Source organism: Ambystoma mexicanum, chromosome 4p (genome assembly GCF_040938575.1).
Source record: "Ambystoma mexicanum isolate Mex_15411 chromosome 4p, UKY_AmexF1_1, whole genome shotgun sequence".
NCBI classification, from domain to species: Eukaryota; Metazoa; Chordata; class Amphibia; order Caudata; family Ambystomatidae; genus Ambystoma; species Ambystoma mexicanum.
The window spans coordinates 101,581,581-101,597,601 of record NC_090927.1 but is presented as its reverse complement, the minus strand read 5'-3'; the positions used below and the strand labels follow the sequence as shown (position 1 = coordinate 101,597,601).

The 16,021-nt window shown below is 46.4% G+C and overlaps 1 protein-coding gene across 2 annotated transcripts in view; it reads right to left on the bottom strand.

Moving 5' to 3' along the window:
* Nucleotides 1-16,021, bottom strand: part of IFT172 (intraflagellar transport 172) — a 1,218,930-nt gene that overhangs the window by 233,370 nt on the left and 969,539 nt on the right. For both annotated transcript variants that reach the window (XM_069605452.1, XM_069605451.1), the window contains exon 35: nucleotides 11,095-11,224. In XM_069605452.1, the coding sequence (XP_069461553.1) occupies nucleotides 11,095-11,224 (130 nt within the window). The remainder of the gene's footprint in view (nucleotides 1-11,094; nucleotides 11,225-16,021) is intronic.

The window sequence follows — 16,021 nt, the reverse complement described above, 5'->3', positions numbered from 1 at the left end:
GGTTCCGAGCTTTCGAGATGGACTTTCCTTGCTTCTGGGATCCCGCACTCTGTTGAGGGGGCTCAGGCTCGGTCAGTCCTGCTTCTTGGGAGTCCGGAAGATCTTCCAAAAGCTCTAAGCCAGCTTAAAAGCAACGCACACAATCTGGTGTTCCTCTCCCTGGCTATACGGTTTCCAGCAGCAACTCTGTGGAAATTCAACCAGCTCCGAGATGGATGTCCAGGTGGCTTACTTTGGAGTTGATTGGTCCCACCAACTCAAAGGGAGAAGTCGTCCGTGCAGGGGCTTCTCTGTCGATGCAAACTTGCCGTTTCGGCACTGCAGCAGGGCTTCACCAGGCAAACCAATGGTCCAGGAGTTGCAGCAGGGGTCCTCTTCAAGTTCTTCTTCGTTTCCTTCGTCCAGTGGTCGACTCTCCTTTCAAGCAAAAAGACTTGCCTTTTATTCAGTTCTCTCCTATCCATTCCAGCCTAGCTTGCCGGACAGTCAGCCGGGCAATCACCACAGAGTTCATTTGGGTCTCCTAGGAGACTAAGCACAGGGAGTTTCGGGCACCTCCCTCTCCTCCTGCCTACCCCAGACACTCTGGAGCCAGAGGCTGGCTTCACTTGTGAATCCCGCCAAAGGCAAAATGAACAAAGAGACCAAACCTGGTTTGGCGCAAAGAGTAAATCTTAAGAAGGACCTTTCCATAAAGAAATGGTTAAAAAAGAAGACCCAGGGCCATTTTGACAAAGATGGCTCCCGTGGGTGCTTTACTGTAGCTGCGAACACAGCCTGCGGTAAATACACACCATGGTAGTTCAAACGAAACCACTGCCACCAGCCATTCAGTGGGAAAAGGGTAACATAAAAAATGTTACATGAGAAGCTAGATAAAGGGGATACTAGGTAACCCCTCCAGCACTCTATTGTAAGATAGTGTGTGCTGGGTCTAGAAAGTTACAATGGTAAGTAAAGTCAATTTCACTTTACTGCTCTGGGAGCTCTGGGAAACAGTAGTTTATCCCAGAGAAGGTAGTTAAACCTTTGGGAAATCTGGAAGACTTCCCTGTGTCACTGCACTGAAGGTGCTGTGTGACACAATATAAAAGATGATGCCTATGGAGTTTGTCAGACTCCACAACCAAAAGAAACACAGTGTACACAATCACATTAAAATACTTGAGAGAGTGGGAAAAAAGGGTCACACGTTCTCTGGGTTAAAAAAAAATCAAGTCCTCAAAATCCAGCAAAGTTGCTGGGGGTCTTCAAGGTGGAGCGAATGAGCACGTTTCTGGGAATTCTCCCCAACACTCGTCCCCCCAGAGTAAGGGACAGGAGGATTTAATCCACCCCTGGATGAATCACCTTACTTCAGTTGATCATACTTTCTGGAGAGACCATCAGCATTTTGGTGATCACACCCTGACCTGTGTTCAATGGTAAAATCAAACCCCTGTAGGCTGATTGACGATCTCAACAATTTAGGATTCTCCCCCTTCATCTGCATTAAACATCTGAAGGGCTGGTGGTCTGTTTGAATCACAAAAGTAGATCCATACAAGTATGGTCTAAACTTCTTCAGAGACCACACAATGGCAAACAATCACGTTCGATGGTTGCCCACCTTGTCTCAGGTTCTTTCAGTTTTCTACTGATGAAGCAGATTTGGTGTTCCCTGCCTTTCTCATCCAGCTGACTCAGAATTGCACCTATACCTGTATTGGAAGCATCTGTATGTACAATAAAAGGTTGGCTGTAGTCAGGAGCTCTTAAGACTGAAGCTTGACAAAGGGCTTGCTTAAGTCCTTCAAATGCCTTAGTGCACTCCTCATTCCACCTGACCTTCTTGGGGAATTTGGGTGAGGAGATCACATTCAAGGGAGAAGCTATGGGCCCATAGTACTCAATTAAGTTCCTATAGTAACCTGTGAGACCTAAGAAGGCTCTCACTTGGGTTTGAGTAGTAGGGGTGGGCCCAGTCTTGTACAGCCTATACTTTGCTAGGCAATGGCCTTATTTCACCTTCTCCTACCTCATGTCCAAGATAGACCACTTTACTCTGACCAATTTGACATTTACTTGCCTTTATGGTCAGATTGGCCTGCTCAATAGCCTGCAATACATATCCCAGGTGGCCAATGTGTTCCTTCCAAGTAGGGCTGAATACTGCAATGTCATCCAAGTATGCCATGCAGAAGTCCTCCATCCCATTCAGAACATGATTCACCAACCTTTGTAATGAAGCAGGTGCATTCTTTAGTCCAAAAGGCAGAACCTTAAACTGGTAGAGGCCTCCTGGGGTTAAAAATGCAGTTTTCTCCTTGCCATGGCCTGTCAGAACTATTTGCAAATAGCCTGACGTTAGGTCAAATGTGCTGAGGTACTTGGCTGAACCAGGTTTGTCCACCAGCTCATCTGTCCTAGGTAAAGGATGGGCATGAGTCATGGTGACTGCATTAAGGGCTCTATAGTCCACACAGAATTTCAACTCCTTGGATACTGCCTTTGGTACTAGCACAACTGGACTAGACCATGGACTTGTAGATGGCTCCATTACCCCGAGATCAAGCATCTTGTTGACCTTGAAGGGTCCAATCCATTTGTCCTGTATGGCCCTCTGCCTTGTAGGTACCATAACTAGAACTAGCTGGTCTTGAGTAAACTCAACCATGTTGGCCTTCTGGTCATGCCAATGCTTGAGCAGAGCCTGATCTGCTTTCAAGTTATCTGAAGCTTCTGTCATCATGTGTGTCATTCTCCTTCAGAGACCCAACACATAGTCAGTGACTCTCACTGCCTTGTGGGAAGGAGCACTCTCCAACACCTCCTTGATTAGGGCCAATGGACCTCTAACCGGATGACCATAGAGAAGCTCAAAGGGACTGAATCCTCACCCTTCCGGAGGGACTTCTCTTTAAGCAAAGAGAAGGCATGGCAGTAGAAGGTCCCACTTTCTTCTAAGGGGTTCTTCTAAAGCACCTATCATGCTCTTCATAGTTTTGTTAAACCTCTCTACCAACCCATTTGTCAGGGGATGGTAGGCTGTTGAGAACTTGTAGGTCACTCCACAGTTTTTCCACATGGACTGCATGTAGTGGGACATAAAGTTAGATCCCCTGTCAGAAATAACCTCCTTAGAAAAACCTACTCTGGTAACAATACCAAGTAGGGCCTGAGCCACGGCCTGAGCTGTGACAGTCCTCATAGGTATTGCTTCAGGATACCTAGTAGCATGGTCTACCATAAGCAACATAAATCGGTTGCCTGAAGATGGTGGAGGGTCTAAGGGACCAACAATGTTGATTCCTACCTTCTTAAAAGGGACTCCCACCACTGGGAGAGGAACCAAAGGTGCCACATTCCTGGCTCCACTCTTGCCAGTTGTCTGATAAGTGTGAAAGCTTTTACAGAATTTATCTACATTAGACCGCATCTTAGGCCAGTATAAATAAAGAGAAATCCTTTCCTTGGTCTTCTTAAAACTTAAGTGACCAGCTAAAGGAATCTCGTGGGCTAACTGTAGAAACTGAGGTCTCACCTCCTGGGGCACTACAAGTCTTCTGTAGTCTCCTGGGGTAGACTCAATAGGTTCATTGTAGAGGAGGCCATCCTCCCAGTACAACTTGTGCTTCCCTGGCTCTTGCCCTTCCAGCTGGGAAGCTGCCTGTTGGCGAAGTCCTTCAAGAGTAGGACACTCTCTATGACCTCTGCTGAAGTCTGCCCTACAGGGGCCACCTTCTGCCAGTAAAGACTGCAGCTGAGGATGGTCTTTAGGATCCAGATCTCCAACAGGGGGAAGGTCTTCTTGCAGCTCTGTGTCATCAGTAGCTGACTCAACCTCTTCTGGTTGGATCTCACACTCAGCCTCAGCTGGTGGAGTAGTCACAGGTGAGACTTTGGACTGTACTCTCGGGGATGTTCTGGTTTGATGCACAGGAGCAGCAGTGCCCTCCTGGTTGTTTCCTGAGACCTTGGGTTTCCCCTTTGTCTCTTTCTTCCTGGAAAAAGAAGTTGGCTCTTCCTGTGGACTGGATGTTATAGGTTCTTCTGTAACAACCCACTGAGAGTAGTTTAAGGTGAGCTCTCTGGCCTTCTTAGTCTGCTCCTGCTTCCTTTTACTGGGAGGCCTGGGGGTGCTTGCTACAACTCCAAGAGTTTTTAAGTCATTCCCCAACAGGGCTCTCCCAGGCACCATACTTTGTACACCGATAGGTATTCTTACAGTCACATTGTTGCACTGGGTGAGAGCTGGTAGTATTGGAACCATCTGGAGAGGGTCTCCAGCAAGCTTAGTGGGGCCTTTGGGTGCCTTAGCAACATCCTCAGGTTTGAAAAAGGTTTCATCCACCACTGTGATGCTGGCCCCTGTGTCTCTAATTGCAGGGGTCTCCTGACCATTTACAAGTACACTGTCTTTGTAGTATTCTTTTGTGTTATCTGGTATAGAGTTATACACATCTACATTCTGTTGTTCCCACAGACCCAGGCACACTAAAGAAACACTGGCAGATACTCCAATGGGGTCTTCAGCCAATAGTTGAAAGTTTCCACTTGCCATATGTACTTCTCCCTCGGGGATGAAGGCTAAGGCGGCAGTGTGGACCCCTGAAGGTTTACCCTTGCATCTAGGATCCCCTTTTACATGGTCAGTTGACCCACAAGCATAACATTTTCCAAATGTGTTGACAAACGGGGGCTTCTGCTGACCTCCCTTTGGTTTGGCACCAGAGGATTCACTAGACTGACCTGGGTTCCCATGTGGCTTACCCTCATTATGTTTGTTGCCCTCTTTTGGATGGGAGGTTTTAGAATTCTCTTTGTCATCTTTCTTGTGCTGTTTCCCCTCATCTGTTTTATGAGTGGCCCCAGAATTCTTGTGAGTAGCCTGTTGGTACCCCACAAGTCAGCAGCTTCTGCTAGCTTCTTGGGATCAATCTCTTCCGAGTCAGCCAATTGCTGTCTCAGCTCAGGAGAGTAGGCATCAAAAATAGATTCCAACAAAAACAGATTTCTCATTCTTTCAAAAGAGTTCACTCTGTAACCCTTAACCCAACCATCTAAGTTTTTCAAACATTCACACACCCAGGTAGCCCAAGGGTTACCATCAGACTTTTTGAGGGTCATAAACCTCTTAAGGTACTGGGAAGGAGTTTTCCCAAATCTAGCTATCAAAGGTAGCTTCAAATTTTCATACTCCAATCTTTCAAGTTCCCCCGCCTCCATTACAGCGTCAGTTGCAACCTGGGGGAGCCTATACAAAAGCCAAGGAATCAACTGATTCCCTGTGAAACCCTGAATCCCATAGTTATATTCAAAAGCACCCAACCAATCCAAAATATCAAGTTTCACATCATACATACTCACTGCTGCTTTAGGTATGCAAGGTCTCTTTGGACTGAAAGACCTAGAAGACTCTGGGATAGAAACATTTTCAAGAGACAATTTCTTCATTTTAAGAGCATGTTGCATTTCCATTTCCCTTAGTTTGATGTCCTGATGTTTGCTTTCAGCTTGGAGTTGTAATCTTTTGAACTGTAACTCAAGTCTCATGTTTTCAAGAGAGACATTCTGTACTCAGTACTGGACCTGGTAGGATCCCTGTGGCTAATGTTTGAGGCATAAGGGCCTGTTGAGGTAAAGAGGGGCTCTCTTCCTGAGACTCCTCTGATTTTTCTGACTCTTCAACAATATTAGAGTTAGACTCTGAATTATCATCCTCATTATCATTTTCGACATTTCCTGGGATTGTAGGTGTGACAAGACTACTAACCAGACTTTGTTTATTCAACAATCTTGCAATGAGGTCATTTTTCTTTCCTTTAACAGGGAGATTCCTGACTTTACACATTTCTTTCAGTTGCTCTACTGTTAAATGATCAGGGCTTGCTGCCTGAAGGTATCCATATCTGGCATGTTACACTTGCTTTTCTAGTGCAGCTTAGCCTTGTGAAGGTTTTTAGTTGAACAAAAGTAAAGCAAACTCTCAATGTAACAACTCTACAATTTATCCCACCGCCTGCCACAAGTGTTAGGCAAAGCTTGTATGCAGTACCCTCTGGGACCACTACACACCTCTCTGACTACAGGTATAGGAAACCCAAAACTGTGTAGTACAAGCTTATACCAAAGGTTGTGTTTCCTATACCTGTAGTCAGAGTGGTGTGTAGTGGTCCCAGAGGGTACTGCATACAAACCTTGCCTAACACTGAAGTTGCTGGCTCATCACTCCTGTGAGGTCCGGCCCCCTGGCCCTTCCTCATGCTCTCTGGGTTTATCTTTCACGTGTTATTCCCCACTTAATAGTGCTGCCAGATCTTTGAAACTCGCTTCTGCTACCTGTGTCTCTTGCAGCCTCTTCCTCTCGTTTCCCAACTGATCCTTGCTCATGAAAGTCATTTGGTGTCTCCACCCTATTGGCTCCACCCTAGGTCTTTGCCCTGCTGTTCCTACTCAAGTACTAGTACATGCATCTTCTTTTTTCATTCCAGGGAACCTTTTCGTTTTCCACTCTGCATTGAAAATGTTTTTTCCAACAACTCCTGGATGTGGTCATTTTTCCCAGCATTATCGTATAAGCTGTCCTTGGGTGGAGTCCAGCACCTCAGAACTAGGTAGGACCACTACTTCATTTAACAATCAGCACTTTTCCTGTAGAACTGACACTTGGGCCTAAGTAGGGCTTGGTCAACTTTTCAATGAGCTCATTCGGAAAACATTACCTTCATGGTGATTCCTGTACTGCTAGTCCTTGACTCTCCCTCCTTCATAACTATGACATCCATGCTTCTCTGACAATTCAGATTGAACAGGAAAAACCTTCTCTAAAAGATGATGCTGTTAGAATGGGGCCCGTAAACTCTACACATCCAGCTCTGCTCCCACCTGTGCATCACCAACCGCGACTTCCAGTTCCACCAGTTCTTTCGGTCGGGGAGGTTGTAACACATAATATGCATAGAGGAAACAAGTGGGAGGTCATTGTGAAGGATTAGAAGCAAGGAATAGGAGCACCGGAATCACCATGAGGTTAATCTTTATGTATCTCAGTGTCCTGCTGTCTCTCTCGCCCCCCAACTGGTTTGGAAACCAGACAGTGCAGACCCAAGTGCAGGTGGAGGAGATAGCATATGCCTGTCCAGGGTTTAAGCAAAAAGGTTAAGCAAACTTAGTGGCCAAAGAAAGTGTATTTTCTTGATGAGGCATCCAAAGAATAGTGCTTAACAAAAGCACATGGACTGGTCCAGGTGGCTGCCCTACAGTTATCTGCGATGGGGATATGTATCTGGAAGCCCAACGCTGATGTCTGGGCTCGGGTGAGAGAAGGGTGCAGTCTTTAAGGGCCTTGAAGCCAGACAGCTCTTACAAATTCAAGAGACTATGCATCTAGCGATGGGAGCTTTAGCCACTTTGTTTCCAGTTGAAAGACCACCAAAGGTAATGAATAGATGGTAGGACTTACTGGACAACTTAGTTCTGACCAGACAAAATGTTAAAATAGTTGCTATGTGTGCAAAGTCCCCACTGCTAAAGAAGTGGGAGCTCTGGGATGGAAGACGGGCAAAACAAATTCCTGATGCAACGAAAATCAGAAAGAATCATGGGAATGAAAGATGGATCAGTTCGGAGGACGACCTTACCCTTATGAATAGATGGGTCCTCTGAAAAAAGGACATACTGCTAGCTTTCTCTTCGTGTGGAAGTAATGGCTACTAAAAGGAGGTCTTCGAAATAAGAAGGTCCAAGCTACAAGAACTCAAAGGTTCGAATGGCCTATGCATAATAGGTGCCAAAACTGCATTACTGTCCCATTGAGGAACCGGCTTTCTAACAGTGGTTTGAGGTGAAGAAGGTTTGCTTCTTCAAGAAGCATCTCTTGCCAACCTCATCCACAAGAGAAAGTCTTTCTGTAGAATTAAGGTAAGCAGTAATGGCAGAAATGCAATGTCTGCATGACTATACCTGAATGCTGTGTCAGCTAAACGACATTATCTAAGGAGGCCTTGGGAGTATTAATGTGCCTAGAAATAGCCAGTGGCAGAATCTGAGCCATCTGCTCTTATTTTGCCTCCTTAGAGGCTCATTCCTTGCTGCAAAAATTATGAAGACATTAGCCTTGGAGATTCTCATGTTGACGTAAGCTAGTTCCTCAGGAGTCGGAGAAGGCAAGGGTGAAGCATCGCTCAACCTTGCTGGACACCAGAAAATCTCAATATTTGGGGAGAAACTGAAAAACTCCCTTTGATAGAATGAGGACTGATAACCACGTGTCCTGAGGCAAGTAATGCCCCACCAACATTAGGCTGCACTTGCTTTCCCCCATGAAGAAGACCAGGGTTTGGCGAAGGCGAGGGAAGGGAGGAAACTAATAAAGAGCTTTCCACGACCATTCCAGACTGAATGCATCGCCCAGGGAATGGACTCCCCAAACCTTGTCGAGATTCATACTCCCAAAACAGGTGGCTGTTCTTGGTCACAGAAATGTCCACCATTGGGGATCTCCGTTTCTGAAACAATGCAGTGATGGCAGACCTGTCCCGTTGCCACTTGTGTGAGGCATGAAACAGCCTGCTCATAGTATCTGCTTTCATCTAGATAGGATGGACAGGGTGAATGTGGTACAGGAGGCACTACTCTCAGAGTTGATTAGCCAGGACACAGAGAGAAAGCGATTGTGTTCCTCTGTTTCTTGAAATAGAATGTCACTGCTGTGTTTTCCATGAACACCTGAACCACTTTACCCTGGATAAGAGGAAGACTCAGAAAAATGGCTTTCCGTTCCAAGTAATTTACGAGGAAAACCCTTTCCTGAGCACTTTACAAGCCGTGAATCTGATGATCTGGACAGGACCCTGTGAGGGGTCAGAAGTGAAAGCTGGACACAAAGTTGTCATGTTTTTGGTTAAAGACTTTACTTTACTTAAACAAGTTGGGACAATTAATCTCTGACTCTGCTCTAAAGAGGAGTTTCCCTAGCTAAAACCAAAAACTAAGCATCTGTCTTTGTCAGGATGTCAGAAATCAAAACCCGTCCTTGTGTCCAAACGTTCTATCCTGACCCTCACACTATAAACAAAATAATAACGTGAGAAGGGAAATGTCTTTAATATGGTATTTCCCAAAAGTGTTCATAAATACAAATATAACAGATCCACCATAAAAGTTCTCCAAGGTAACAGAACCTTGGTTCCAGAAGGTGGCTCCCTTCTCCTGAATTCTTTAATGGGATAGCAATGTCTCTTGCTCTTTGTGTCTCTCCTTGGCCCACAACAATCCTGTTAGGTGCAAGGCTGTTCAACCTTTTGGGTTTCCTTGCTTTAAAAAGTTCCTTCTTTGTTCAAACAAACAATGTCCTTTCTTGGGACTTTTCTGTAGGTTTGCAATTTAACTGGTATACTCCCCCTGCCAGGACTTCTTGTGTGCTTAAACTTTGCCTGGTTTTCTCACCTTCCAGGATCTTTTATTTCGTTATAGGTGTAACAGTCTCTCTTTACATTCACAATTGTATATCTTTTCCTTGATTCAGTATTGCTAATACTTTCAATTTTGCACGTATCGGCGGCACATCATGCATTCATGTATCGTTAGGGGTTGCATTTGTTTTCTGCCTTTTTGTTTTACAGTTTTCTTATGGTTCCTGGTTCTGTGGCATTACAAAGTTCAAATTGTGTTTGGCGCGGTCGTCATTTCGCTTGGGCTGACTCACTGGCTCTGCGTGGCGTCTTCGGTCCTGTTCATGCTCACGCAGCACAGCTGTGCAGCTTTCTCTCCACTTGGACTGCCTTGGCATCTCTCTGCCTTCTCCTGCAGCTCTGCTCCTGCATGCCTGCATGCTTTCAGGTTTCAGTGAGGGTAAAGCTGCTTCCTCCTGCTGCCGAATGCCCAGGAATCGTCTCATGGTTCCTAGCGTTTCTGCGGCCCTGCTTCCTATCGCAATGATTCTTTGCCTCTCTGCCTCCAAGGGTGATGCAACGTCTTCTCCTGAGCCTCTTCTCACAGTTTGGTTTCTATTTTTAAATGTTGCGCTTTGTGCTTTGTCAAAATACTAGCACGCTCATTGAGCTTGAAAGCTCATGTTGATTTGCATTGTTTCCTTCATCCTCTTCGTCTCATTACTTTGGTGGTTGTGGGAGTTGGAGTCTGCTGATATCAACATTTGCATAGTTCTAGGAGAACCTCTCTCAGTTATTCCATATGAAGGATCAGTTCTATATGGAGAGGAATTAGAACTGAAAAAGTCTTTCTTGGAGCTTTTACTTTTCAGACCATGGATGGGAGATTAGTCTAAAGGATGTCGGGAAAAGGTTTCTCTAATTTCCGTAAGGTGGGGAACAGACGCATGGTAATAGGCCATTAGGGGATTGGGCAAAAGGGGGTCTTTCTCATGGGCAAATGGCGATATTGCACCTTATTCAATGAAGACATAACATCTCCCCTGAGGTGGTCTCCTCCCGTGTGATCCTCCACATATAGCCACCCCCAGGGTCAGGATCAGGATCAGGAAGCGGCTGGCATCCCCTTGCCACATGAGAGGTCACCGCCGGGGGAATTGTGATGACTCCATTGGAGTCTATCTGCTCATCTTCACTGAGGCTGACCTCAGACAAATTCCAACATCAGAACATTTAATGTGCTGGCTCTTCAAAATAGATGGCTTGCTTCTGACTTCTTTTTCATAAAACGTGATGTCCTCTGAAGGGCAGTGAGAGGGCCTTAATTTGAATGATTAAGGAAAGACATTCACTGCAAACTGATCTAGATCACCAATGAAAATTCACCCAAATTGATCTCAAATATTTAATTTAAGATCCCCAAGACGCTCTGTGTAGGGCCAGCACTGAACAACAATTCAAATAAAATAATACAGTGACCACGTGAACTACAGGATGGATGTGCATACTCATGTGTGCTTGATCATGTAATTGGAGTTTTATATTTGGATGAAAAGTACGCAACAGGCATCTGCTTTGAACCGCGCCAACATGTAATCAGGGAATGTTCTCCCCTTTGCTTTCCCTGCTGCCCCCCACCATATGTGCCTTCCCTGTCTCTGCTACCATCTTATTCAGACCTTCTGTGGCCGTCAGAAGCAAATGCTGGCAGTCCACTTACCTTCATCCAGCATTTTTCCATCAGGTTCACATTGTCCATGTCTTTCACTTTCAGGTAGCAGTCCACTGCCCTGGTGTACTCTCCGGCTTGCTCCCACTCCCGGGCTTGTTCCACCATTCCTTCCATCCCTCTGCCGAAAGGAAGAAAAAAACAAATTCACCATTTTGCTTCACAGTAGCTCAACTTTACCTCACAATAGTACCAGGTCACTGCATTTACTTCTCTGCTGAGAAAATGAAACGCTGGGAAACCTGCTAACATTTACTGCGTATATTGTTCTCCAACACCTACCCTGCCAACCACCGGAAAAGCAAGACTGACTGGATAATGGTGGATCGCAATTTACTAAATGGATGATTAAAAACAGAGTATGATCGCTCATTGGCGGAAATTTGCTTAACAGTTCGATCTATCTGCGATGTATTACTGTTGCAATAAATATTATGAAAAGCATGCTATCTGTGTACTCGTTTTATTCTATGGTGACCTTTGATTTACTTATTCAAAACAATATTTTTTTAAAGCCATTTTGTCCTGGTCTGGTTGACTTGAGGCCAACCATTTATTTTTGGTTCTACACTGGCACTTGTGAGAAGACCATCACTCAACTCTGACGCCTAAATACAAACCTCAAAGCAGAATGCAAACTGGCTAAAATGGCGATTCTAATGGGATTTTGTTGAGTATTTTTTGAAGAAGTAGATTTGATCAAATCCATACCCCCCGCAACCTCTCTCTTTAGTTCCCCTACAATAATTATTTACCTAAACCCATGCCCAACATATATTGTTGGCAAAATCCGTAGGAAAAAATAGATTAACACTACTTCGACGAAAAATGCTTCAGCAAAAACTCCCATTTTCAAAATGGCAACTCTTTTGCAATAGCAGGGACTGGAAGTGCAATGAGCTATTTAGCAGCCTGGATACTTTGACGTGATATTTGTGATATTAACTCTGTGTTTGGGGACGTGAACAGCAGACTATTGGGACACATCTAAAATACATTTAAACCATAATGGGGAATATAGGATGCAAAAAGTGTGTGGGCATCATGAAGCAACACACAGACAACAGATTCTGAATTAAAATGAAATACTTTAACTTAAACGTCAGGATGGAAAAAGGCCTAACTTGCCCTAAGCTAAGGTGGGTTTTCCGTACCGAAATAAAACAAATGAAAGTCTGAGTCAAAGAGATCATATTAGGAATCTGTCCAATACCTATACTTGCCCTCACAAGTAATCTATACATTGTGTAGGGATGTCAGCAACCAAAAGAAACAGCGCCCAACATAAAGTTCTGAGGTTCTTCCAGCTCACGGCTTCTTTTCAGCCGAGTTCCCCAAATATAAAACAGTTCCAACAAAAAGTCCCAAAGTTACCTTTAAGTTCATAAGATTGAGGGGTATGGGATGTGAAACAATTTAATTTATAGCTTAAATTCAATAAATAATTGTGACGAGTCCTAATGCTTGGTATATAGTGCACTGCATGGCATGTCAGTTCTGGGATCTTCCCGTTGAATGTGCGTGTTGCTCGATTGACCGAGCTATATATTTTGCTCAGCCATTACGGCATTGACTACAATTTGCTATCTGGTTCCCCACATCGTTGACATGCCATGCAGTGAACTATATACAACCAAGCATTAGGACTCGTCACAATTATTTATTGAATTTGTCTTGGCCTTGAAAATGACCAGGCGTCGAAACACGTGTCGGCTGTTCATGATTAAATTTAAGCTATAAATGAAATTGTTTCACTTGTAATAATTACTGTCATTTGACTGGTGCGGAGCGCATCGCCATCCCATACCCCTCAATCTTATGTTATTTATACCAAACAGGGTGGATTGGTTGGTGGGATTTGAGCAATCACAGCTCGCACATACTGCATCTATATAATCAAACTATATTCAGTATTTCCATCTGAATTTCAAGAGTGATTATTAGCGCACAGATATCCAGCTTCGAATCCACAAACTAATCCTGTTACCTTTAAGTTCAGGATGATAAAGATTTAGCAAATACTTAGGGTTCCCTTCCCGTTCCAAGCAACATAGTTCCAAACACAAAAGCACCTTAATGCTCAGTCCTCAAGGGAGTAAATGGTTACATGTCTCAGGGTTCGCTTCCCCAAGATTTAGTTTCAATACCACAAAATATCCTTTGACTTCTTAGGGCTCTTTGCCACACTTGCGTCTTTTTATAGTTAGTTTTTATGTAGATATCTTGACTGTGTTAGCTTAAACTTCAGTGTTCCCGTTAATTCTGTTTTCAAAGTATATGTCTGTTATGGGTAGTTTTCACACAATTTGGTATTCAATATCCCTGTTTTTGATTTCATGTTAAAGTTCCATTCACTTTAGAGTTCAGTGTAAGGATCTGCATTTCTTTTGCATTCTAGTAGAACCTAGGGAAGAGAGACTTGATTGACAATGGAATGCCACTGGGTGGAATGTTTGTGTATGACTGGTGTTCTCTGAATGGGAGTTGGAGATGTAAGCCTGAGAGAGAGGATGCCGGTGCTTGCCTATGTGAACTGGAATCTACCATCTGATTCATATGACTCTAGAAACTGGATGTTATACATGGAAACATAATAAAGAAGTTACACATCCAAACCATGATGTCGGAGTCAAATGTCCACATTGGCGACGAGGATGCTGGCTGTGCTGGGGGGGATAGCACAGAGGTAGGGACAAGCGCCGCCCCCCAACCCAAGGAAGACCCTCTCTCAGGTAGGGCGAGCGCTTAATGCAGTAGGAGCAGGAGGGGCCCAGCACAAAGGGCACAGGCGCAGGAAGTAAGGAGCTGCGCCAGGGCCAGGGGCCAGCTGGCCTACCAGCAGTTAGGCAGGTCAAGCACAGAGAAGGTCAAGAGACTTTGGCAGGGCTGAGAGCCCAGAGACTGTTTTAAGGGGTTTGGTAATCCAAGCTGCGGCATGGAAGGCTTGGAGCCCAGGGCAGTAGCATTAGAAGAGGTTGCGAACTTAAGCTGCGCCGAGGAGTGACAGAGAAGTTGCATGAAGGATGTTGAAGTTTATGTACAAGGCGCCTGTAGGGACAAAGCCATTATTTGACAGAGGAGGGTCCTGGGGCCACTGCAGCGTTTGGAGGAGCCATAGCAGTGCCTGGAGGAGCTCATTGCCTATTGTGCTATGCTGAGGAGGGGCCAAGAGCCCATTACAGCGCCGGAAGGGTGCTGCAGATATCATGGTCCTGAACCGACTGTTTTCATGCGGTGTGACACACTTGCAAAACGTGTCCCATGGAGAAGTGCGGGGAGCGGCCTGTGCTCTGTAGGCGGTTTCCTTGTGCAGAAGAGTACAGCATCAGGAGAAGTTGGAAGCTTTTACCAGCAGATGTTTTTGTGACAGTGTGTGCACTGGGAGCTTATAAACTGTGATGCTAGAGGATCTCTAGAGGAGCTGTGAGGGAGAACTTACCTGGTCAGGAGAAGCTGGGGTGAGCTACCGCTCTGGTACAAAGTTCGTTAGAGCCAGGAGTTCCATTTCTCTTCGTGTCCTCCGAGTGACTGGTGACATACATAGGAATGCCTGGGGGATTGGCGAGGTCCCTGCGCGTCCACAATGGGGAAGACGTCACGGACGGAGAGTTCGTTGCTGGTGAGGAAGTAGAACACTAGCATTTCGTGTCTGCAGCAACAATTCGCGTCATGAGGCATAATTAGAGTAAAGCACCCTGCGACTTAGGTTTACGTGGCCAGGAAGTCAGCGTCAACAGTAAAAGGAACTAGAGAGGAGTACCACACAGAAGACAAGGTGTATCGTTGGGATTGCTGTGTCATCGGTCGTCAGTGCAAAGTAATGCTGACTGGCAGCAGGCCGTCAGACTTCTGTGAAGTGATCAATGCCACCGGCAAGAGGAGGCAGCCTACAGCTGCTGCACAGCTGATGGGGAATGGCTAGAGAGCAGGAGAGATGAATTTGTGGACTGTGGAATGGCGCTACGTGTGGTACTGGGAGGTAGCGAAATGCCAACTGGTGTGGGGCCGTGTCCCCAAAGGTACTTTTAGTTTAAAGATGTGGACACGGATTCCAGGATGGCCGCCTGCAGGTGAAGTCGCAGGTCACCCGAGCTCCGCAAAAGCAGGAATAAAAAGGAGTTAAAAGCACGCAGAAAACTGCCGAAAACACAGGCAAGAACGGCATTTGCGCACCCACAGGTGCTGGCAGACAGGCGTCCCCATTGCAAGCAGGGAAGCGCTCCAGATCACGAGGATACACCATCCGAGAGATTCGGGTGGGAGCCCCAGGACGGAAGGCCCAGAGTGGGGGCAGGGCATGTGGAGATCCCGACCGGTGAAACACCACCAGCGGAGGAAGAGCAGACCTCCCACGGCTGATCGGGCCAGGCACTGAAACCCCCCCCCCCCTCCCCCTAGGCCCATCCGACGAGCAGAAAGCTTCCGGGGAGCTCCCCACCTGAGACCTAGGCAGCGGCCGCGGGGAGACCGGCAAGGCTGCCCACACAGCGGCCGGCAGCATCCGAAGAGCCCCGGGAAGTTTAGGAGGTGGAACGCGCCCCAACTGGACCGGACTGGCAGCGGATCCAGACCGGAGGAAACTCGGTGGAACGCCTCCGGCAGTCCACCCCCGCAAACAACAACAGAGGGACCGTGAGAGGATTGGCGAGCCCCGCGGGCCCACTGCCGGAGCAGCGGAGGTGCCTGCACCCGAGAGGAGGGTCGACCACGGGGCCTGTGAGGGACAGAGGACGGCGAGGCAGTGGGCGGAGGCCCCGGAGTCATCCCGGAGCACTGAGGGGGGAGAGCGGCAGGAGCAGCGACAGCCCCCGGGACAGCAACTGACAGCAACTGACAGCACCGAAAAGGGCCCCTCCGAGGAGCAAGGCGCAGGCAGGAGCCTCAGAACGAGGTCCGACCCCGTGGAAAGTAGATCACC